The sequence below is a fragment of the Myxine glutinosa genome, chromosome 14 (assembly GCF_964187855.1).
Source record: "Myxine glutinosa chromosome 14, kmMyxGlut1.1, whole genome shotgun sequence".
Taxonomy (NCBI): Eukaryota; Metazoa; Chordata; class Myxini; order Myxiniformes; family Myxinidae; genus Myxine; species Myxine glutinosa.
In genome coordinates, this window is record NC_136274.1 from 71,845,082 (window position 1) to 71,870,276 (window position 25,195).

Genomic DNA, 25,195 nt, shown 5'->3' on the forward strand with positions numbered 1-25,195 from the left:
TGCAACATTCCATTCCACCCATTGGTTGGAAAGCGGACCTGACTCCACCCACAATATCAACCTGAAAAATCATACGGCCACCATGTTGGAGCTTACCACTATGTGAAGCCAAAGACATCTTTGGAGTTGTCATATTCACAATTTCCATGCTCTCCCTGTAAATTTTCCCTTCAGTGTAAAACGAACAAAGCGACTATTAATAGGATCATCAAATATCAAAAGGTTTGAGCCGATAGGCGTCACAGGCCAAGTAAAGATCAGTCCGTATAGGCCTCAGCGATTGAGGCAGCGGTCTGTCATCTCTACACTACCAAAATAACTATGTGGCATTCTCGCAAGTAGGGCTTTAACCACGGAGGTTACGCGGGTCCTTGCTATCATTCTGACTATTTTCTCTAAAAACGCCTCGACCAGGAACAATAAACCCCACATCATTATGAAGGTCTTTGTCTGAAGACTTGCGGGAATCTCACACCATTGTGAAAGAAAACATCCGTCATTTACTTTTAACGATGCGTATACAGAACCGTCAGAAAGTATTCACACCCCTTGAGTTTTTTCACATTTTGTGGTGTTGAGCCTGAATTTAAAATGGATTAAATCGAGATGTTTTTGTCACTGATCTGCACATAATACCCCATAATTTCAAAGTGGAATTTTTTGTTTGGAATTTTTTTTACAAAATCATTAAAATTGTAAAGCTGGAATGACTTGAGTCAATAAGTATTCAACCCTTTTGCTATGACACTCCACATTGAGCTCAGGTGCATCAAATTTCCTTTCATCATCTTTGAGATGTCTACAACTTGATCAGAGTCCACCTGTGGCCAATTCAATCGATTGGACATGATCTAGAAAGAAACTATCCTTTCTACATAAGGTCCCACAGTTGATAGTGCATGACAAACTCTGCCATGAATACCAAGGAACTATTGGTAGAATGCCAAGATAGAATTGTGAGAAGGCATAGATCTGGGGAAGGGTATAAAACAATTTCTAGTGTTTAAAATTCCCAAGAGCCCCATCAATAGGAAATGAAAAGAATATGCAACTACCCAGAGACTTCCTCGAGCTGTCCGTCCGACCAAACTGAGTAACTGGGCAAGAAGGACCTTGGTCCAATAACTCAATAACCACTTTGACAGAACTGCAGAGTTCTTTGGCTGAGATGGGACCAGTCTCTGCAACACTTCACAAATCTAGGCTTTATGGGAGTGTGGCCAGACGGAAGCAACTCCTGAGAAATAGGCACATGACAGCATGCCTGGAGCTGCAAAAAGGTATGGGAAAGACTCAGAGCATGAGGCAAACGATTATGTGGTCGGATGAGACGAAAAGCAAAGATCTACGTTTGGCGGAAACCAAGCACAGCTCATCAGCCATCTAACACCATTCCAACCATGAAGCATGGTGGTGGCAATATCATGCTACAAGGATGGTTTTCAGCAGCAGGGACTGTGAGACTTGTAAGGATAGAGGGAACAATGAATGGAGTCAAATACAGGCAAATCCTTGAGGAGAACCTGCTTCAGAGTGCAAAAGGCCTTAGACTGTGGTGAAGATTTACATTTCAACAGAACAATGACCCCAAACATACGGCCAAAGCAACACTGAAATGGCTTCAGACAAAAAATGTGAAAGTCCTTGAGTGGCCCAGCCAAGCCCAGAATTGAATCCCAATGAGAATCTGTGGAAAGGCTTGAAGATTTCTGTTCACCAACAAACTTGACCAAGCTTGAACAAATCTGCAAGGAAGAATGGGAGACTCACCAAATCCAGATGTGCAAAGTTGATACCCAAGAAGAATCGAAGCTGCAATCGCTGCCAAAGGCGCCTCTACGAAGTATTGACTCACGGGGTTGAATACGTAGGAAAATTAGATATTTCTTTCATTTTAAACTATTTTGTAAAAAATGCTAAAAAGGAAATTCCACTTTGACATTATGGGGTATGTGTGTAGATCATTGACAAAAAAATCTCAATTTAATCCATTTTTAATTCAGGCAGTAACACAACAAAATGTGAAAAAATTCAAGAGGCATGAATACTTTCTGAAGGCACTGTATATGCCCTCAGGAGGACAATTGGTTTCAGGTCATTTATTTTGCAATTCCACAGGGTATCTGCACATCTCACAGGATTGTGAGTTGGACAGGCGACTGTGATGGCCCATGATACGGAGCTGTTTGGGTTGAGGTTTCTGTGAAGTCAGTGATAGCATGATAGGGGAAAGGTAAGCATTAAATATTTTGCTGTTTCGATGAGGTAGTGAAGAAATGTGAAATGGTCAATGTGGGAATGCCCGTTTACTTTTATGATTGGTATGAGGGTGAGGGGGGGCGGGGGGGAGAAAATATGGGACAGAGTTGGGAGGGGAGGCTGAGGCCTTGGTGGAGAGGGGTTGAGAAGTTGTGGTGGAGGTAGCCGGGGTGGGGCAGATGTTTGAAGGCTTGAAGTGGGGAAGTGGGGAGGGGATTGATGCCTGCGAGTCAGGAGGGTGAGGACTTGGGGTTCACGAAGGGGGGGGGGGGGGGGGGGAGTGAAGCGTTGAGGACTTGAAATCACATTTTACCTTTCGTGGATGTTTCGCAGGTCCCTGCTAGTATATATAAATATATTTAAAGGGAGCCCACTGACCCCAGATGTGACATGACACTGACATCATGCACATAAATTATGCCGACACATTACCTCCAAATTAGGGTGGCATCCATGTGGCACTCAGGTCTTTTCAGACTGGGATTTATGCCTTTATGGTCACAAATGAATTAAAGCAGAGCTGCCAATCTAGGTTTGGTTCTTGTTATGGGCTCATCAGACAACATACTGCCAAATCGTTTATTCGTGACCATACCAAGCTCATCGATAACTACAAATCAAACCTCCTAAATTGACAAGGCAGCAGAGCACAGATGGAGTCCCACGATGGGACTCAATCTGTGCCCTGCTAGATAAAACGATCAACATTGGTACTGCAGCCACTAAAGATGGTAAACCGCACTAAACACCCTCTGCCTCATTTTCAGGATAAAGCAATTTAACGGAGTCATTTGTGTGGAGTTTTCCCACCAGCTGTGGATATAATGGCGACGAGAAAAGATGGTGTGCAATCGTATCAGTGGATTAGAAGCAACAGGAAGATTCTGGAGTGAAAATTTATTGAGACACGTGAAGGTTTTTAAACACCAATGGCTGATAGTGTGGCCTGCTCATGTTCCTCCAGATTCAAAAACTTCCAGGGAGGAATGCCGGATTGAAAATTCCATGCAAGGTGGACCTTCAAAAGGCAGCGGCCAGCTGCCTGAATCCACAAAGCTTTCACACAGTGACGAAGTTACATCGAGTGAAAGAAGAAGAGACAATCTCGGTAAATAAGGGATCTGCCGCAAGCCACAAAAATATTTCACCGGGGGATTAAAGATGGAGAGAGGCGAGTGTGTTCTGGTGTAAAAAGGAAGCACTAACTCGCGAGATTATGAACTACCGTTTAACAAGTCAAAACCACCAGGAAGCAGATGCTGCTTTGCTCTTAAAACAAATTATATTCCATTGTGCAAGACACAAAAGTGAAGAAATGGCCGGGGTCAAACATGGGGATGAAATATTATTGTTAAAAGTATAGCGGCTGGAGACAGGTCTATCGGTTTTGTGTGGGAGGTGCCCCAGGACTTCTGCAGAAAGAGGGAGGTGATATCGTGGGTTGCAGGGAAGAGCGAGCGACATGGTCAGGCTTGCCAATCTTGTGCACGGAACGTTGTTGGTAATGGAACCTTCAAGGCTTATCATCCGGCACTCAGAAAAACCATGACAAGTTCAATAAATGCTGGAGTGCCATGAGCATTCCGTGCCGCCTCACACTGTTAGGCTGCGACACACTCCTTGCTTCAAATACTCCCGAGTTTGCACGACTGAGAACGCGATGTTCATGTGAATGAGTTAGGAAACTGGAATTGCTGCTCTATTTCTTCTGTCAATGCTTAAAGTGGCAATAAATTGCATTCATCGAAGGAAGCCTTCACTGCAGATGTGACAGAAATACATCACATCCAATATGGAGGAACTCCAAATATATATATATTTTAAATAAAAAAACACTGAAATTATCGGTAGAAGACAGCTGGCAGGATGGCCTACAGGTATGTACACTCACCCGTGAGCCATCTAGCTGGGTTCGAATCTCGACCCAAATCATGTCTTTCAGGAAAAGTACGAGAGTTATTTGCCAAGGTATTTCCAAGAAAAACAGACCACTTACTACCTCCAGTTCAGGAAGGAATTTGGAATTTGTTCAGGGTGATGGCAATCTGTCATATAACTTTGGGTTCTGCTTCTAACCTCTCTCTGCTATTTACGTGGGCTGATAGAATGGCCTAGAGGTGCGCACACTCGCCTCGAAGCTATCTAGCCTGGGTTTGAATACCGACTCAGCTACAAACCGTCACAGGCAGGGTGATTCAATGTGTGTGGCGTCCCCCTTGGATGAACGGTAAACGGGTGTCCCATCTGCCAGCATTCGTTGGTAGACGTTAAAGACCCAACGATGTCCTTCGTGAAGAGTAGGCAAGCCATCGGTGGCACCATGGCCAGGTTGCAAATTCCTGCCCTAACCAACAGATGGCATTGCATCAGCGGCACAGCCCCGTGCCCACAACCAATGATGCCACCCCGTAACCTTGTTCTGCATACGAACGAAGAAGCCGATTATGTAGCAAAATCAGACACAAACCATCACTTTAAACCCCACATACTTTATTCGGATATTTCAAGTCATAATGTGTATTATTACTTGGGCTGGCAGGATAACTCGCTTGCTGCTGAGTTTCAGGAAGACTTTGGGCAAGAACTCCCCACCCACAATGGGGTTAATAATTGTGGCAAAGAAGGAGTCATTGCATCAGTTTTGGTTATCTGAACAAGCTTATAATTGGTGATTTTCATGCTTTTCTCATTTTTAGTTTGTAAAGAGGAGATTTCGCACATATATTACAGAAACAACAAGGTCCTGAGCAGACAATGGACAATTAAACACAGTAAGAGGGATTTGGATCTCGGATACCAGAATGACGAGCTACATGCCAAGGTGGGAATGCCAAACAAGCCAAAGCATCTCACATTCTCACAGTGACAGCAAAATAATTTTTGAACCGTTCCATTAGCATCGTCTTCTCTTTTACAATGCCCAGGTGAAGCAGCAGCTATTTGCCTGAACTCATCGGCGGTGCTAAAAGATGTCGGGCCATTTCTCCAGCTGCAGATCAGGAAACCCAATCACCGTAGGATATTCTAAGCCCATCTTCAGCAGCTCAAGGATCACCTGCTTTATAAAGTGTTACCTCACAACATCAGAACTTTAAAGAAAAGCATTGGTGATAATGAGCAAAGTAATGAGCCATCTATTTTATCCATTCACAGCGGCTGAATCTTCGCACCAACCTCCCCCTGTGGTGCATAGGTATCCATTCCATCTCTTCCCCCAGGTAGCCGGCGGGCAAAGCAAAAAAGAATCTGGACAACCGTCGGTACGGCGCACAGACTCAGTCGCCAGACTCAGTCCGGCGTCGGTGGCTACCTGAGCCCCGTTACCTCTCCCCCATGTCTCCATGACCCCCGCCCGCAACATCCTGCTTCTCCGTTTCATGCCATCGCATATGGTCCATTAGCAAATGTTTTTATTTGAATCAAAATTGTTTTCATTTGAAGAACGTTGTTGCAATAACAATAACCCCTTGTGATGTTTATTTGATCCTCTCGCTTTTCATTATGTTAATGTTCAAGGGATCGAAATTGATTTTACATCGTCAATATCACAAATAAATTATACAATAACAATACTTTGTGCATTCAGAGCATTCTTTTTTTTCTTTAAATATTGTCGTTCATACTTTGCATCAATTGGTCGGGTTATGTAGACTTAATAGCTTTGAAAAAAATAAATAACCAAAAGAACAACAGGTCTAGTTTACACGTATGTTACATTCCTCGTGTCACGACTTACTAACTATTGGCCTTAATAACCAGAATCGGTGACGTCATCGTCAGAGAGCTCTTAGACTGAGAAGTCGGTGGTTCTAACCGCGGGGGAGTCATACTATACCAATAACCTGAAAAAACAATGGTACGAGCTGCTTCGTTGCTTGGAACGCGGCATTTAAAAGGACAGAGCACGATGAACAACGCTAGGTAGGCAATGGCAACCAACATAGTATAACAATTGCCAAAAGCACCAACGCTGTGTATGTAATTGTAAAGGAGTACGGCACAGGTTGTTGTTGTTTTAAATTGGCCTCAACTCAGAAAACCTACAGGGATTCAGCCGCCAACAAAATAAACATAATAATTGTTTGCAGTCGGGTACTAGTAATTGCATCTCACGCAAATCTAAAAAAAAAAAAATACGGAAAATGACGTCAAACGAAATCTGGACTTGAAGCCAAGGGATCAAAAGCAATTTAGAGACAAGTGACAAAGACCCGTCATTTACCTCAGCAATATGAATCAAATTTGGGGGGGGGGGGGGGGGGGTAATGATAACCGTTATTTTTAAGACGAGGCAGCATTCGCTCCATTTCGGATTTTAGTGAGACCCTCCGCGTGAGGTGATTTAGATTGGTCTCTTGGGAGTTGGGACGAGATGGCATTACCATGTTGGTGTAGTTAGCGGCAGCGCCGCCGGGGATTTGCATGTTTCGTCGTTACCGATTACTACTAATACTAATAGTTAGCAACACCAAACCTGAGCTTTAGCAGGATTTAGACGAGCACTCGATGACGCAATCACGTCACGCACACGACGGCTCGTCGAACCTCAAACCAAAGGCTTCGCACAAAAAAAACCGCCGACCACCATACATACACCGCATTAAAATAAACAACCTAGCAATGTGAAACATTTCCATAAAATAAAAGGTGAGCCGCAATGGTGGTTCAGAGAATACAAATTACCATTGCAAATCAACGATGGCTGAAAAACAAACAAATATATAAATATATAAACCCCCCCATATTAATGATTCGAAGCACGAAAGTGATTTATACCTGTTGCGCAAATCAGGAAAAGGCTCCGAGGAAAAGCAAAAAGCACAGATTTTTTTTTTCCTCCGAAACGCTCCAAATCACCCGCCCGACATCACTACGGCACCTGAGGTTCGTGAGGAAGACCGTGCGACCCGTTTCGAAGCAACACGCGGTATTTTTTTTTTGTTTCCTTAATTAATGGCAATCATCAACTCCCGACAGATGAGGCCGCCGCCGCGTTCCCGAGGTACGCCTTACCTCGCGCCGGATTTCCCACGATGAGCGATCGCCCGCAGCAGAGCACGAGCGCCAGCGCTGCCCGGAGCCTCCATCCCGGCGCATCCATCGTTACGAGGGACGGACGATTCGGCCTCCGCCGTCGCCTAATTTGACGTCCGTGAGGAAAAACAATCGAGAAATAATAATACCAATAATAATGACGATAAAAAAAAAAAAAGACGATGGAGATTCACTTGCTGGTCGGTTTCAAATGAATGCAAAGCGATCGATATATTATAGCGCTGCAGCGAAATAACGGTTTGTCGGACGTACGAAAGAGCACGAAACGATATGATTTTTCTTTTGTTAATCTAACACACCAAACCGGCTGTATCTTCGATATGTCGCGGCTCTGCGCGTCCAACGCAATAAATAGGCGCCGCAAGGGCAACGCAGAGAGGAGCTCAGGCCCTCGCTCATTGGCTTTGAGCTGCAGCTGCAGCTACGTCACGAAAAAACCGGACTCTTCTTCTTCAAATATACATGCACTCCGTTGAGAATTGTGAAAAAGAAATCTCCTTTAATCTTGTTCTCTTTTTTTTTTTTTTACATTTATGATTTGACCTTCATTTTTACCTGAATATATTTCATCCTGGCACTCACTTTCTCATTACCATATATCAAAAGTATAAAACCACAATTTTTACTATGCAATCGGGAATGGGAGAAATTAAAATCAAGACAAGATGAGAGAGAGAAAAAGTAGGAAGCAATGATTGAAAGTTTGAGAAGATGGAGATTGAAAAGTGGTTTGATCTGAAGTCGTGCGTAATAATGCCGGCCCACCTTTACGGTCTGGAGATGGTGGCACTGACAGAGAGACAGCAGCAGAGGCTGCAGGTTTGCAAGAACAACTGGGTCAGGAGGATTGAGGGAGTGAAGAGGGTGGATAGAAGGAGAATGGATGAACTGAAGGGGGAGATTGGTGAAATGCCGCCTGAGATGGGCTGGACACCTGGTGCGGATGGGGGGAACAGAGAATGGCAAAGAGAGCGGATAGGTTGAGGGATCAAGGTAGGAGAAAAAGAGGTAGGCCGCAGTTGAGATGGCAAGATTGTGTGAAGAGGGATATCGATAGGATGGGGTATTTGGGTAGTGGAGATATGGTTGAGAACAAAGCGAAGCGGAGGAGTACTGTTGAAGACAGGGTGGAAGATCGGTACCATTGAACCTCAGTCCTCACCCATTATATAATGGGAAGAGGAATAAGAATAAGAATGCTATTTTCTCTGCTTTTGAATTTTGCACCATTACCCATGAGGCTTGATTCATGCTGTGAGATTCCCCCTCGGGGTTGCAGTAGAGCGCAACATAACTGTGACGTCATAGTGTTGCTGTAGGTTCGAGAAAATTTTATGTACTTTAGAGGGTGATCCATAATTAAATCCCTATTTTAAATAAATAAATACCACTGTTAATCTTACTAAAATACGCAATTTGGTGTCTGTCTGTCTGACCATGATACTGTTGCGAATATGGAATTTGGCCTCCATATCCGCTTGTAAATATTCCCCTATTTCCCCAATACTCCCCAACTTTCCCCAATCCCCCATTCCCTAGTCCCATTGCATGTAAATAACACTCTGTAGAGCCGACCTTCCCCTTATTCCCCCATTAAATGTCGTGCCCAGGTCCCACCGCAACACACGTAGACAACTATAGGACGTCTTCCTAGTTATTCTTAATCTATGTCAGTTAAGGACTCGTTTCCATTAATTCTGACTCTTCGTTGCACCAGAATGTGATTATATGGCATCAGTAGTGAGTTTAGGACCTTTCCCATACCTCCTTCCATCTTCTTCCCCAACAATTACAACAACAACAGAGGAGATGGCGGCGGCGCGGGGGAGGATGCGTCCTCACACCGGCTCGATTAGCGCCATTGACCACGCGCTCCACGGGGTTACCACGGAGGGGCTGGCTGTCAGCTCCTCCTCAAGGGCGGAGCCTGGTAACCCCCCGCACCCAATCAGAAGGGCGGACCGATTCCATCTGGGGCGGCGCTGGCGAGCCGAGGGCGTGTCACTCCCCGCCGGATATACGTGGCGACTTACCGGAAGTGAGAGGAGATGCGCCCCCAGCTGGAGAAAGAGGTACCTGCGAGCGCTGAGTCAGATGCGCCCCGCCTGAGAAAGAACGTTGCCTGCGATCGCTGAGAGAGAAAGACCCGCCTGAGAAAGAACGTCCCCTCCGAGCGCTGTGACCTCCCCGCATCTTTGGACCGGACTGTACCCTGCTTTGAGCCAAGAGTGCACCTTGAGCCATCGCTATCTGCCTTTCCTTGCCATCAATCCCCGTGTGAGTCAGCCGTTGTCCCGTTTACCTGTCGTCTGTCCGGGGTTAATATAAGAGTGTGTCTAAGTGCCTGTCTTCCTGTGATATACCTCTTGTCCCTGTAATCTAACCTTTCCGTACGAATATAATTGAGAATCGAAACATTGGTGTCTGTCATTATAATCCAGCCGGGTGTCTTCTTTTTCCTTATTGAGCCAGCGTGGCGCGGCTTCGTCAACGTTCGAGTACAATCGGGTAATTTGTGCGGACACGACGGCCATTCCGCTCGGCCCACCTTAACATCAAAGTCGTGTCTGTAACAATACATTCGTCGTTACTCATCCAATCTCAATCAACCCTGACAGGAGGGCTAAGAGTTACATGATGGAGGTTGTAGCGACTTAATTTGCCACCCTCCCCAAAGGGGTTTTCCGTCTTGGCCAAAATCCATGTTAAGGTGTATATCCATGTTAAGATAGCTTATTGTAGCGTTTTTCCAAGGCTGCTTCTAATAACAAAAGTAACAAGAAAGCCGTTAAATTAATACGAGGTAGGCTGACTCAGCCTGTCATCCTTCCGAGGTCAGCAAAATGAGTACCGGATAACTAATACTGGGGGGCATTGCATCAACATCACAGCTACAACCCCAGAGAATGATGCAGCCACAGACTGCATAAGATCCACCACCGAAACGCTTGGTACATCAGCCCTCCTCCCATAACTACAGTACCACCTTCCTCTGTCCCTTCAACAACATTTATTTCCACCCATCCCATGATATCTGTCACTGTATGTCCAGATTGGGAATTTTGAGAGTCCAGTTTGCAGAGGTTGTCCACTCATGTCAATCAATTCCCCTTCATGTTCTTTAATGGTGTCAAATCCCTCCGTGTCTGTATTCCCCCCCCACCCCCCCTCACATCTCCTACAAGCCCGCATCTTCAAGATGGGTCCCACTCTACAACATTCCTCCTCTGTAGAATCCCTCTTTTCTGCATGCCTCCTCATCCCACCACCTCAAAACCCCCATGCCTTCTCTTTCTGCATCCACTCTCATCATACCTTCTCAAAGTTTCTCTCTCACCCACTCCTCCCATCTCCCCGAGCCACAGCCTCCCTCTTATCTATTTGCTAATGACTCCACCCACGACTGCTACATCCCTCATCCTTCAGATAGGCAAGCAGCAGCCTCTTCCCTCTCTTCAGACCTTGACAAACTCGTCAAATACTTGCAATATGTCTTACAATCCTGAAAAATCTCTCTCTCTCTCACTCTCTATATCTATCTCTCACTCTCGCACTCTCTATCTGTCACTCTCTCTCCCTCCCTCCCTCTCTATCTGTCACTCTCTCTCTCTCTCAACTCTCTATCTGAAAGGAATGTCTGGCAAACCCTCCCTTTTACATTCTTAACAATCCTCTCAAGCTTCAGTCATTTAAACTATTGGGTCTCACTATCGGACATAATACGTATTGGGTGAAACATATTTCTAAGTTGGCCTCCAAAGCCAGTCAACGACTGGGCATCATTCGTCATGGGCGTTGCCGGGTCTTGGCAACCGGGCATGGGCGTTGCCTTGGTCTTGGCGTTGCTTGGTATAAACGTCTTGGTCTTGGCAACATTAAGTCTTATCCAGCTACAAGGCCTTCATCCATAGCATTTTGGAGTACTGCTCCCCCCTCTGGGCTGGCACCCCTGCCTCACATCTTCCTCATCTTAACGCTGTGGAAACCAAGGCCTTCAAGAACATTGAATTCTCCCGCGATGAAGTTGAATCTATGGACCTATCAATTTCCCATCACAGACAGGTTGGTAGTCTCTCTGTCTTCTTCCAACTCCTTTCTGGCCCTGCATCCTCTGCTCTTTCTGTGCTTTGTCCACCCCAGGTTTGTGCAAGGTGTGCACAGTCTATCAGCAACCCCCTTCTGTGAAACTCCCAAAATCCAGAATCTCTGCTCACCTCCACTTCCTCTTTTTTTTCTCTGCCTGTGGAATCAACTCCCACATTCTCTTAAATCTCATTCTCCCCTCCAGTTCTCCAAGGCAACAATTCACCGCTATCTCAGATAACACTATATCCACTGGTGATGATGCGAGTCGTCGCTTTCGACAAATCTCTTAACTATATCCATTACCCCCCAATGAACACCATGATCTTTTCTACCCTTGTTCCCCTCCCCTCCCCCGCCCGGCAATGCCTGGTATTTCTGCTAGTACTCTATAAACGTTGTTCCAAATTAGATACCGGCCTGCATGTGAGAAAAACAATCGTTTTACAGGGAAAAGTTCAAATGTCCCACTGTTCTAGATTACTTGGGGGAAAAAAATTTAGAAATAAATGTATTCAAAAAATTTCAAAAAAACACAATAAAATGAAATAATTAAAAATAATAATAAATAAAATTCGTATAAAATTATATATATATCTTTTTTTGTATACTGAATCGAGGCTCGTGAAAGAGCTGACATTTACTTCACAAACAAATCAACCAGACAAACAAAATATATAAAAAGAGGGAGCGGAAGACAAGATGGGGAGAGAAGGGGAAGCACACAAACACTTGAGAGCACACAACATTTGAGAGCAGGGAGATGTATGGGAGGGAGAGGGCTTGGGGGGAGGAGGTGTGGGAAGGGGGTGGGAGAAGTATAAAACACAAGGACACCAAGGACTTCCAGGACAGAAGTTGGTATTTCAACTTTCATATATATAGAAATAAATGTATTCAAAAAATTTCAAAAAATGAAATAAATTAAAAAATAATTAAAATTAATTAAAATTCGTAGGAATTAAAAATATATATATAGAAAGAAATGTATTCAAAATTTTTTTTTTAAATAACAAAAAAATTTAAATTTACATTTTTTAAAATTAATTAACATTCATAGAAATTTTAGAAAGTTATAAGGAGACACTTTCGGTGAAGAAGTACCAAGCTTTCTCGTTCTCAACATTTAGGGGTACATTAGTAAACAAAATGTTACTAAACAATTGTAGTTATACCCTTTTTGTTAAGCTCATGATCAATAAACAGTACTGCAATTACTTCATGTGTTTTCCATTGATGTGTTTCCTTTTAAATCGAATTCATACTTCATCTTTGGGGGAAGGTTTCTGGCTGTGCAATCTTGCCTTATTTTCAACATTTCCCCCTGAGATTCTAAGTATGATATTTTGAGTCATTTCCCACAAGACACCATGACCAATTGAACCTCACAGCCATCGTTGACATGAAATTCCCACTAAACTCATTTATTTCACAGCCACAAAGTATAACATCCAATATCTTGCCAGATATATTTGAAAGAGACCATGTTGATATTATTGAACAAAAATAGTGGAATGTTGACTTCACCTCTATGTCTCATGCTATCTTCTTCCTTCTCCGCCACTCCCATCCTCAGTCTTCTAACCCCCTCCAAACCTCCCTTCCCTTTTATTTCCCCAATTCCTCCTGCACTCTCATCACCTCCTTCCCCATTTCCTTACTTTTCGCTATTTTCATAATTCCTTCCTCCCCACCACCACCACACGTTGTCGTTTTATGGCTCTGCTATATGATCCTTGGTAGGTAATTAGGTGCTCCCAACTCAGAGGTTGAACTTGATCATGTCAGGGTATGAATTTGGAATTTTTCCCAGTTGTTGACTGGCAATAACTCACCTACTCTTTGTCAAAATACACTGGGATATTTAACAATAAACAGCAATTCATGCTGACAAAGTGGACCCCAGTAATGCCATCCCACCTGACGGTGTTTGCACGGTGTGTTTGAATGAACTGTCTGTTCAGTGTATTTCGTTCGTTCCTGTAGGGAGGGCTGCACTAGCTCTTTACTTTACTTTACTTTACTTCTGTTGTTTCGTCGCTACTTTGTTTTCTGTGATTGGATTTTTATTGGTAAATGAAGATGGAGATTCACGGCCTTTGTTGTTGTTGAAATGGCATGGTACCCCTTCCTGTTTTGACTTTGATTAACTCTTGCTCGATGAAGAATCAAACTGATGAACTGGATGCCCTCCTGAGGTTTGTCTGGTACTTAGACCAAAGGTGAAAAGAATGCCGTTTCTATGCAAGACGTTTAAAACCAGGACGGCGGAGGATAACGAACGTTTAAAGGGACTGTTTCCCATGCACAGACTGGGATGTATTTTTCGATATACCTGTTGCCCTTACCTCCATCTTGTGTAGATGTATGGAGAAATTGATGGTGAAGTTTATAACATCGGATGTAGCTCCTAAATCGGATCCTTTACAATTTGCATACAAAGCAAGACGAGGTGTTGAAGATGCCTGGCCCAGTTTACTTCATCTAATCACAAGTCACCTTGACCAGAATGGAACCTATGTTCGTGTATTATATTAGGCGTGTCAGCCTTTAACACGATGCAGCCATTTACCCTTCTGAAAGTGTTGAGTTACCTGTGCCTGAACCCCCATATCATACTTTGGGTGGAAAGTTTTTTACGAGACCGTCCTCAACAGGTGAGGGTGAATGGTGGATTATCAAAGTTATCAATCTTGAATACTGGTGCTCCACAAGGCGGTGTATTGTCACCTCTACTGTTCAGTTTGTACACCAATGGATGTGTGGCTCCAAAGAAGTTTGTAACTTTATTAAGTATGCAGACGATATCGCCATTGTTGGCTGTCTTTCCGATCAATCATCTTTTGTATCTTTACCTCGACGAGGTTGACACATTGAATAAGTGGTGTGGGGACTTTTGTCTTACTCTGAATGTGTGCAAAACAAAAGAGATGATTTTGGACTTTCGGAAAGGTCACAATCATGAGCCTGTAACCATAAATGGTGATAAGGTGGAAATTGTTAACAAATTTAAATACCTGGGCACCATTAATGATAACAAGTTAACTTTTGATGGGAATACTGATGTTGTGTACAAGAAATCAATGCAAAGATTGTATCTTCTCAGGAAGTTGAATTCATTTGGTGTTGGCTCACGCATCATGCGGATGTCAACAAATTCCTTACTGATGAGTGTTTTGTCATTTAATTTGATTTCCTGGTAGTTATCTTAATGTGCGGAATAAGTCACGATTGAGAAAGGTCATGACACTAGCATTTAAAGTGGGTAGGCCTTCAACCAGTATGGAGTCTCTATACTTGTGAGCAATGAAAAGGAAGGCGGTGTAGGTGTGTACTGACGAAAGTCACTTCTTGAAAGGACTTTTTGAAAAACTGCCATCAGGGAGACGCTTTCGTGTAAGGACGATGAAGAAGAACATTTTCAAAAAGTCTTTTGTACCATGTGTAATTCAAATGCTAAATTCAAATTCAAATTCAAATTCCTAGCCATTTTGCTGTTTAGTCCATCTTCCATATTTTATATCTTTTTATTTTGTTTTCTTTTTCCCTTTGTACTTTGTTTTTATGATGGTTAACTTACGGTGTCACCAAAGAATACTTTCCCTGAATATGGGACAATAAAAATTATTATCATTATTACGCGTAAGACCCTGTTCGTACCTTTTTCTTGAAATTCTTCTCGTGCCACGGTGCATCCATTTATTGTTCTCCCACTTTTCCCATTGCTCCATTTTGTCTGCTGATCCATTGCCCCCTGATGTTCTGCTCTTTTGTGAGCCATTTTGTTTTTCAGACTGCTCTTCCATCTTCTTATTCGGAGCATGAAGGATAACAAACAATAACGTTTTTGAAGGTCGACGAGCTGTGGAATGTAATTCCACGGAGGAGACTTGAGAAAAGAGACGAGTACAAACAACCAGGAAAGTAAAAATGGTGGCAGACAAGTGAAAAGGGAATTGGAACGAGGCGAAAGTGCCATTCAATTCTGCCATTGCTGTGTGGACACCCAAAGGAAATGATTCAAGCATTTATGGTGAAAGAAAACAAGATTTCGCTGGAATGACAAAACAAATTTGCCCAATGAATAAAAGTTTGAATATTGCTGCTTTTTGACAACCCTCTGGAATTTTAGGTTGCATCCTGCTCGAAGTCGCACCAACAAGTCGCCAGTATTGTAGGGTTGCATCATCTTTCTGGAAGTCTCCAGGTTGTTTCGACTCAGATTCCAGAAAATAGTTTAGCTTTTCCACAACATTTAAAACTATAAAGCATCTGAAAATGCAAATCCCGTCCGCGTCTGTTTGTATTCAGACGTCTTCTTCTTCCGTCTGCTCAAAATAACAAAAACAGGTAAAAAAATACAAAATGAAAATTGATGATTTTTTATGCAGCCTTGACCTTTGAGCTTTAGATCAAAAAAAAATAATCAGCTTCTTGCTTTTGATTGGGGAACCAATTATGTGACCCAATATGCAAATTCTTAAATTTCAGGTTCATTGGTCGAAAATTGACGATTTTATGCAACCTTTACCTTTGACCTTTTGATGTAAAAAAATTAATAAACCCCCATCACTCCTACCTTTTGAGTAGTGAACCAATTCAATGACCCGATATGCAAATCCTTTAAATTTCAGGTCAGTCGGATGAAAATTGATGATTGTATATGACGCTGACCTTTGACCTTTTGACCAAATTATTAATTTGCCTTCTCCATATTCTCATAATAAAGCTTTGGTGAAAATTTGATGACAAAACTCAAATGGTAAAAAAAGTTACGGCCCGGACGGATGGACACACACACGGGGACACACACGGAGACACACACACACGGACACACACACACACACACACACACACACACACGATTGCAAGACTCCATCAATTGCTGTACAGGGAACGGGCTATTAACTGGACAAAAAAGGCAAATGCATAATTATGCATAATTGAGTTTTATGCATAATTATCAGCTTATTGTGCTTTTTAAAAGATTCACATTACATGCTCTCTGGTCACGTGCACCCTAATAAGTTATATCATGATGAGTAAGGTGCGATGTGCAACGTCATGAATGCAATGCAAAGGTAGCCAAGGCTATTTTATATTCATCCTCCATTATTATTATTATTATTATTATTATTATTATTATTATTTTGTTCTCCTGCAATGTACAACAGTCTTATTTTTGTCTTACCTTCTTTCACTCTTGCAAAAGTAAGAGGCCTTGTCGCAACGCCTCTGGAAACACCCACCAAGAGGCCGAACCACAAATCCTGCAGACAAGTCGTTTACCTGTGCCAAAGCGTATTCACTCACGTGTCATTTACTTGAATGAGAAAGCCCATTTTTCAGGAACAAATTGTTTGGTAAAACACTTCCGAGATCCCACAACCTCAATGGCAGCCAGATTGGAAGCTGCAGCACCAGTTTAGTCGTGGAGAGCCATATTCCATGACATTTCAGATGAAGGCCTTGGTACATCATTATCAGTTTATAATGGCAGAGGAAGGACTTGGCTCTGTGGTGGAGAATTCAGAAATGGTGATTGGGTTTGGTAGCATAAACTGCAGCCACTACGTTTTTGTGTACGTTGAGAGTCCAGTGGGTTCAGACCTTAGCACCTGATGTTGAGCTCTGAAGGGGACACAATGGTTGCAGATTTCATGGAGAGACTGCAGGTTGGTCCCATTATTGGGGTTGACTTTCCAGGAGGAAAATGCAAGTTGCTCTCTGAAAATTGCCTGACTGAATGCATAATTGAATCAGAGACCAGTTGTTGGATACCTTGAGGTGGGATCGAAAGTATTGACCGATGATGGAGAGTGAGAGTAAGAGAAAGTAGTGGTAAGAAATGAGTCGCAGACACTCTTAACCAAAGAGATAGTGTACCTGCCCAGTGAAGGAGATGGTACAATGCAGGCTCGACCAATCTGCCCAACATAGTGCGGAACTCTGGTGGCTCCATAAAGGTCACCAGAGAGACATTATTTTGAAGAGTACATGATCTGCGAGTGAAGAGGAGCTGATGAGCAACAGAAAACGCTAGAGAATAAAATGGACACACCTAAGCAAGCCCAGCAGAGAGTGGGAACCATTAGGATAGCTATGGGTTTGGAATATGGCTCGAAGTGTCACAAATGGCCTTGACAGTCACACCATGATCAGCCAATACGTCCCCGAACCAAATTTCCTGTTTATGCCCGACTTGCTTGGCTAAGGAATGTTAACAACCAATTGTGCTGTAAACACACTTATGGTCTATCAAGCAATGGCCTATTAGTCACATGAGATAAGTACTGTATTTTGAACGGTCATTAAAAACTTCAATGAATAAATCACTATATATGCATTTGATATCACATGCTATTTAAAGCATTTCCTTCCCCATATGGCATTATCCTTACAATATTCTTTCATCGCCATCTACCAATTACGTCTGCCAAAATGGTGCCCATCTCCAACAAGAGAGACTCTCACCATTTCCCAATGATACTTAATGGCATTCCAATTGCTGAGTCCACCCACTAACAATATCCTGGGAATCAAGATAGACCCAGAAACCCAACGAGAACAGCCAAATGAATGTTGTGGCTGCTAGAGCAGGTCATACAATGAGTATTCTGTACAGCGAGCCTCACCTTATAACCCCATTGGAACCTCTCTGTCATCCACAAGGCACAAGTTAGGAGCATGACCGGATAACCTCCATTCGCCTGGATGGGTGAAGCTGAAATGGCACTCAAAAAAGCTCGACATCATGTGAAAGGGCAGTATGCTTGATTGGCAACTTATCCACTGGGCCATCGACATCCATCCCCTCAATCACCTGTGCACCGTAACCGCAGTGTGCGTTATGTACACTAGCAAAGGTACCCTCCCTATGGGCGGGGCTTCAATTGGGAGGACCAAATGAAAAGGCAAAATATCAGAAATTGAAGGCTTTTTTTTTTTTTTAAACGATTTATATAAACATCCGTTAAATCATATCACATGCAAATCATCAAAATCTAAACTATTTGTAGAATTTCAATAAAAGCCACATCACTGTTCATATCGGTAAATATTATTCCATCGTGTTTGGAAAAATTGGAAATTGGGAAAATTGGAAAAACAGTACAGCCATTTTACTCCAAGGGGTCCCAGGATTACCCACCCAAAATTTCGTTGCGATCGGTCCAGCCGTTTTTGCGGTACCTGGGAACAGACAGACAGACATTTGGTGAATTATAGTAAGATGAGGCGCTGCAATAACTCGCCAAGGCCCCTCCGGCAGGATTGGCCAAACCTGCGACCTCCAACACTTGGAAGGGCAAGGGCAGAAGGTGTATAGGAACACCATCGCATCCAGGTTCCCTTCCACATCACACAGTATCCACACTTCGACTCGCTCCTTCATCGTCGTTGGGTCACAATCCTGTAACTCCTTCCCAAATCACCTTGTTGTAGCACCTACGCCATAATGAACTACAATGGGTTAAGAATAAGGTACGGCTCCACATTATTAAGGGCAACATGGGATAGAAGATAACTGTCGACCTTGCAAGCGGCACCATACCCCATAATTTTAATTTTATTTAAAGAAACCTTCAACTGCCTCAGTTGTCTTCAAAATATGCAGATTGCCCCTTGTAATCCATACAAGTCTTTTTTCCCAAATTTAAATCCTTATTGCTTTCATTAATATAGATTGCATCCAGGGCTCCATGGCCACCAACACTAAGAAAAACCGGTAGATTAACAATATCATCATGCCATATAACCACCAGGCCGTGCTCGTGATTACGCAGCTGACAATAATCCGTTCATTATTCCGCTACGATTTCCGATACTTAGATTTTATTTTCATAATGGAAAAAGCAAACGGTAGAGATTGCCACTCTATATTGAGCCATGCCAGTGATGTTGGCTCCATGGCCACATGCACATCATACCATCTTCTGGTAGATTATTATTGGTGCTAAAAGGGGTCATTCCTGGCTTTGGGGTGAAAAGGAACAGTGAATGCAACTACATGAATTCCCATCTTATCACGCTCATCTTTTTTTTTTCTTTTTTTTTTGTATACTGAATCGAGGCTCGTGAAAGAGCTGACATTTATTTCACAAACAAATCAACCAGACAAACAAAATATATAAAAAGAGGGAGCGGAAAACAAGATGGGGAGAGAAGGGGAAGCACACAAACATAACATTGAGAGCAGGGAGATGTGTGGGAGGGAGAGGGCTTGGGGGGAGGAGGCGTGGAAAGGGGGGGGGGCGTGGGAGAAGTATAAAACACAAGGACACCAAGGACTTCCAGGACAGAAGTTGGTATTTCAAAAAAGTGGCTTTGGGGTGAAATTAGCGGGGGTAGAAAAGATCAAGGTTTTGGATGGGGGAAGATAAGAGATGGTGGTGAACAGCTGTTTTAAAGACCTGGAGGGTGGAGTGGGATTGAAGAGAGTGAGGGAGTTTGTTCCAGAGGCGGGAGAAAAGAGGAATGAAGGAGTGAAGGTGAGCAGAGAGTCTTGATTTTGGCAGTTTAACCATAAGAGGGTTGCAGGCAGATCTTGTGCGACCTGTAGGAATATTTGGGAGGGACAAAGCCCAGAGAGAGCTGGGGGGGCAAGGCCAGAGAGGAGTCGGTAGAAGACGGAAAGACCACCAACCTGCCTGCAGTGAGTGAGTGAAAGGCCCTCGGAGTTAGCTTCATCGCGGGAGATTCCAATGATTCTGAACGCTTTGGTTTCAACAGCGTGAAGACGAGCTAGGTGTGAGGCAGGAGCACCAGCCCAGAGGGGAGAGCAGTATTCCATTGAGCTGCGGATGAAAGCCTTGTATGTGGTGAGGAGCTCAGGTGTGCCAAGGAAGGACTTCGCACGACGGAGGATGCCCAGTCGGCGACTGGCTTTGGAGGCCAGATTTGAAATGTGGTTTTCCCAGGAAAGATCATGGCAGATAGTGAGACCCAAAAGCTTGAGTGACAGAACTTCTTGGAGAGGATTATTCAGAAAGTGGATGGGAGGGTTGTCCAGTCGGTCTTTTCGGAGAGACATCGTAAGAGTGTGAGATTTGTCAGGATTGAAAGACATGTTCCACTTGTTTGTGCAGTCTGTGATTTTGTCCAGGTCTGCAGAGAGTGAGGAGGCTGCAGACTGCCGACCTGAGGGATGAGGAATAGAGCGACAGAGAGTAGAGTCGTCAGCAAAGAGATAGAGAGGATTTTCAAGAGAGTCAGAGAGATCATTGATGAAGACCAGAAAAATTGATTGAATCTGAATTATCTGATTATCATTATCAAGATAATTATCATTATCAAAAATCTGATTATCAAGTACAAAATGGCACAGAGGCAGTGAGTGCACTTACCGTTGACCTTTCTCATCTGTGTTTGAGTCTTGACTCGACTATAAACTGTCGGATTGGTGCTTCAGAGCCTGGGTGTTCAATCAATGAGAATGCCATACCTCAGACTGACATTCAACGGAGGACCTGCAGACTAGTATTAGTTAGTGGGTAGCAGTGTAGCTGATTTTCAGCTACCGCAGGGAGTGAAGTCCCTGTCCTATGCGAGTCCCAGGCTCAGCTGGCTCCCGCAGACAGTACTTGGTATGGGCCCCTTGTCCAGGGTAACAGATCCCCACTGCCTTATGGGGAAATCCTCTTTAGGCTAAGGCTATGAGAAGGATGCTCAGATATTAAACCGCACCTGTAGGTCAGCCTGGGCAGCGAGCACTATATCGTGGATAAATGTGCCCATGAAAGTCAGTGGTGGCACCAACTTAGGCATCATTGTACAGCATCTACAGACAGCTTTGTCCACTTTGGACACTGACGACCTGCCAGTCTGCTGCGCTGATGTGCATCAGACTTCACGTTACATTTACTGCACCTGCAGCCAACGATGCTCATAGGCACAGAGAGTGGGAGAGGGACAGCACACACCTCTATCACTTTAATCACTTCTCTGTGCAGGTTTTTTCCCCTTCATTGGCACCAGCTTACTCGCTCACCTGCTCAACACCAATTTTTACCGATACAGCCATCACACAACACACAATGCTTGGTGAGCATAGCAATGAAGGGAAGCGATTTGTCGAAAGCGACGATTCACACCATCATCATTTGTCAGTGGACATTAAAGATCCCACTGTGTCTTTTGTGAAGATTAGGTGAGCTATGGCCAGCACTCCAAACAAATCACAAATTCCTGCTCTAACCTACAGGAGGTACTGCATCGGCATCACAGCAGTGCTCCCAACAGGCAATGCAACCTACAGCCATGTGGCTTCACATTATTGATAAAATCATACTTTTTACAAAAATATGTATAGAATAGTATGGACAATGTGCGAGTAGGAAGCAAATCTCGATGTACGGATGTGTAGGGACCTGTTAGCTTAAGGATTTTGTTTGAATGTGCATGATACGGAGGGTCGTGTTTGTGACAAGATAGGGTTTAAAGTTAATGAACCGTGTGTTAAACCTCATGTAAACATCCACCGTACGTGCCGGGTGACATCTCTGTGAACAATGTTCACAACAGCCCAGAAAATCGAAGCAGAAAGCTAAGGGATCCTGCTAGGCAAGGAGAGAGGGGCGGAGCTATAATCTTACCATGGACGGGGATGGAGGCCAACACATGAAGGAGGAGCGGCAAGTAGTCAAGGGAGATGAGGGAAGAGCCAGAACTTTTGGTTCTGTGTGCCTAAAGAAGAGCGGGAAGAGTCCTGTGAGGAAACTGGTGAGAACTGAGAAGCGGGAAGCGTCCTGTGAGGAAAAACTGCAATAGATTTGAGGAGAGCTTGTTTGTTGTGAAATAACTTAGACGGATTGGTGAGATCTGAGGAGAATTAAGTGAGAACAGTTCAAAAATGTTTGCGAGAGTCTGAGGAGAAGGGGGAAGAAGCTTGGAGGAGCGGGAACAGAACACAGAGAAGCTCTCAATAGAGTAGAGGAATCAAAAGTGGAAGGAGGAGAATTTAGAGGGGGCAGAGAAGCTCAGGTTTTGTGAAGAGAATTGTGGTATTCTGAGGAAAATTGGAAGGAGGAGAGCTTTACTTTAAGGAGGTCATCCTGCCTATCTGCTTTTGGCATTTGTGCTATTTTCATCCTCCCCTATTGCCTGTGGATCATCGTGTCGTCTCATCACCTTGCCCATCATCCTGACAATCTCCTCGCCTGCTACGTGCCCATCCTTCCGCTTCACCATTGCCACACCAGAGATAAGTCACCCGATTTTGTCCCTCTTCCCATCTGTGACTGGAGTGAGGCACCTTAGTTTTTTTTTATAGGATTTATTTTACTTCATTGTATAATATAGTGATTATTAAATTCATTTTCCCTGCTTGTTATTTGTTCGGGAATAAACCCGTTTGGTTTATGAAAAGCTTTAAACTCCTCGCGATTCTCCTCAGCTGTGTGCATGAGCTGATACCGCCATAATTCGGAACGCCTGGGAGATAAAGCCTGTTTTGGTCCATCCATTCACGGGTCGGTGTTAATCGGCTGTGAACAAGACAATTATACATATATATATATATATTGTTACGTGGTCCCCTCGGTGACTACCTGGTCTCGGTGACCCCCGGACCGTGAGAGGAACTTCGCCAGAAAGTGGTATTATATATGCGCTTTCGCAACGCAATCCCTATGAATTCCACCCAAGAGAAAACTGATTTTCAATGATATATTTCAATGGTAATGATACCATACAATGTCAATGATACAATCAAGGATATATTCCCCGAGCAATCCACCATCCACAATTCACACTCAACAATCAATCCCCTAGATGATTAAGATGGCCATCTTACATACGTGTGTCCCCTTTTGTACTCACGACCCCCTTTGGTCTCTGTCCCTCACAATGTCTCTGGGCCCCTCCTGACCAAGATGATGGTCGGCTTCGCCGCACTCGGGCGGTTGAACGAACCCCGGGTGGACGTTTTTCCACCGGGCATGTATCGTACCGGGAACCACGGCTGCAGCCCCCTCCTGGCCATGCGAAGCGGGTACTGTAAAGCAGGCAAAAGCCACACGCCGCTTGCAACACGTGTTAGGCCCCAACGTGCGACCCGTACGCGTCTTTGTAGACGGTGCCGCGAACGGTGCCAGACGCTGGGTCGGTGCACGGCCCCACGGCAGCTTGACGTGTCCACCGGGTAGGTACCCGTCCCGGTAACTCCTCTCGCCAGACGGGCTTGGGAACGCCGCTTTTCCACACGGCTCAATATCGATCCCACCTCTCGTCGGAGCGGGGCGAGGAAGAAGAATCCTCGTCGCTTCTCTTGACCTCGTGTCTTTCTTCTTCCGTTTCCGGTCTCTTTTTCCAGAAGGGCTCCTGACCCTCCAACCACAACAACCCTTAATCGACTACACATTGATAAGCAAAGACCTGAATAGTAATTCACATACATTCCCATAAATATGTAACACTCCCCCCCTTCAAGAAAGAAAGTTTGAACCCAGCGAAAACTTTCTTTGCCGGCCAACTTGGATAAACAAACCAGATAACTCAACCCCCCCCACCCCCCCCCCCCCCACATTATCAGTTCCCCCCGGGCACAGTTATCACTTAAAAATAAAGCAACAAAATTTCACCACAACCCCCCCAGATTAACTCACTCTGGACAAAGCGTCCGCCACGACATTGTCCCGGCCCCGTACATGTTCAATTTCCAAGTTGAACCCCTGCAAAGCCAAACTCCATCTCATCAACCTCTGATTTTTATTTTTCATTCTTTGAATGAAGGTTAAGGGGTTGTGATCCGTAAAGACCTTTATGGGAAAGGACGTGATTCCTAAATACACCTCATAATGTTGAAGCCCTAGCAGGAGAGCCAGGGTCTCTTTCTCCACGGTGGCATAATTTGCCTGATGTTTATTGAACTTTTTGGAGTAGTAGCACACGGGGTGGTCCACCCCATCCTCATCTTCCTGTAACAAGACCGCTCCAGCCCCCACATCGCTTGCATCTACGGCCAACTTGAAAGGTGCTTGAAAGTCCGGAGCGGTTAGGACCGGAGAGCTCATTAGTATCGCTTTGACATGGGCAAAGGCCGCCTGACATTTGCCATCCCAAACGAATGGGGTCTCCTTTCTCAACAAACTCGTTAAAGGGGCTACCACATCCGAAAAATTCTTACAGAACCGCCGGTACCACCCCGCCATACCTAAGAATCTCATCAGCTCTTTCTTCCCCTTTGGGACTTGGAAGCGATCGATAGCTTCGACCTTGGCGGTCACTGGTTGTACCTGACCCTGCCCTACTACATGGCCGAGGAACACTACCTGTGCTCTTACAAACTCACTCTTGGCTAAGTTGATGGTCAGACCTGCCTCGGACATCGTCTGAAAAAATGCATGGATTTGCTTAATGTGGTCTTCCATGGTCATGGTGTGGATGATTACATCATCCAGATATGCCTCCACCCCCTCCAGGTCTGCAATGAGCCTATTAATCAGTCGTTGAAATGTAGCCGGCCCGTTCTTCAACCCAAAAGGGAGGAACCTTGTACTGATATAACCCATTCGGAGTGACCAAAGCTGAGATTTCTTTGGCTCTATCGGTAAGAGGGATCTGCCAATACCCTTTCAGCAAGTCAAATTTGGTAACAAATTTAGCTGGGCCTATTCGATCAATACAGTCGTCAATCCTCGGGAGCGGATAGGAGTCGGTCTTGGTCACTGCATTCACCCGTTTTAAATCTGTACAACACCGGAAGCTGCCATCGGGTTTCGGAACCAACACACATGGGGAGCTCCATTCACTGTTGCTTGGTTCGATGATGTCATTGTCCAACATATATTGCATCTCCTTC

General features: G+C 44.3%; 1 protein-coding gene across 1 annotated transcript in view; it reads right to left on the reverse strand.

Annotated features, from left to right (window-relative positions):
* Nucleotides 1-7,641, reverse strand: part of SEZ6 (seizure related 6 homolog) — a 288,840-nt gene extending 281,199 nt beyond the window's left edge. Inside the window, exon 1 of the mRNA XM_078768042.1 lies at nt 7,273-7,641. Within this exon, the coding sequence (XP_078624168.1) occupies nt 7,273-7,360 (88 nt within the window). The 5' untranslated portion in view covers nt 7,361-7,641. The remainder of the gene's footprint in view (nt 1-7,272) is intronic.
* Between the last annotated feature and the right edge of the window lie 17,554 nt (nt 7,642-25,195).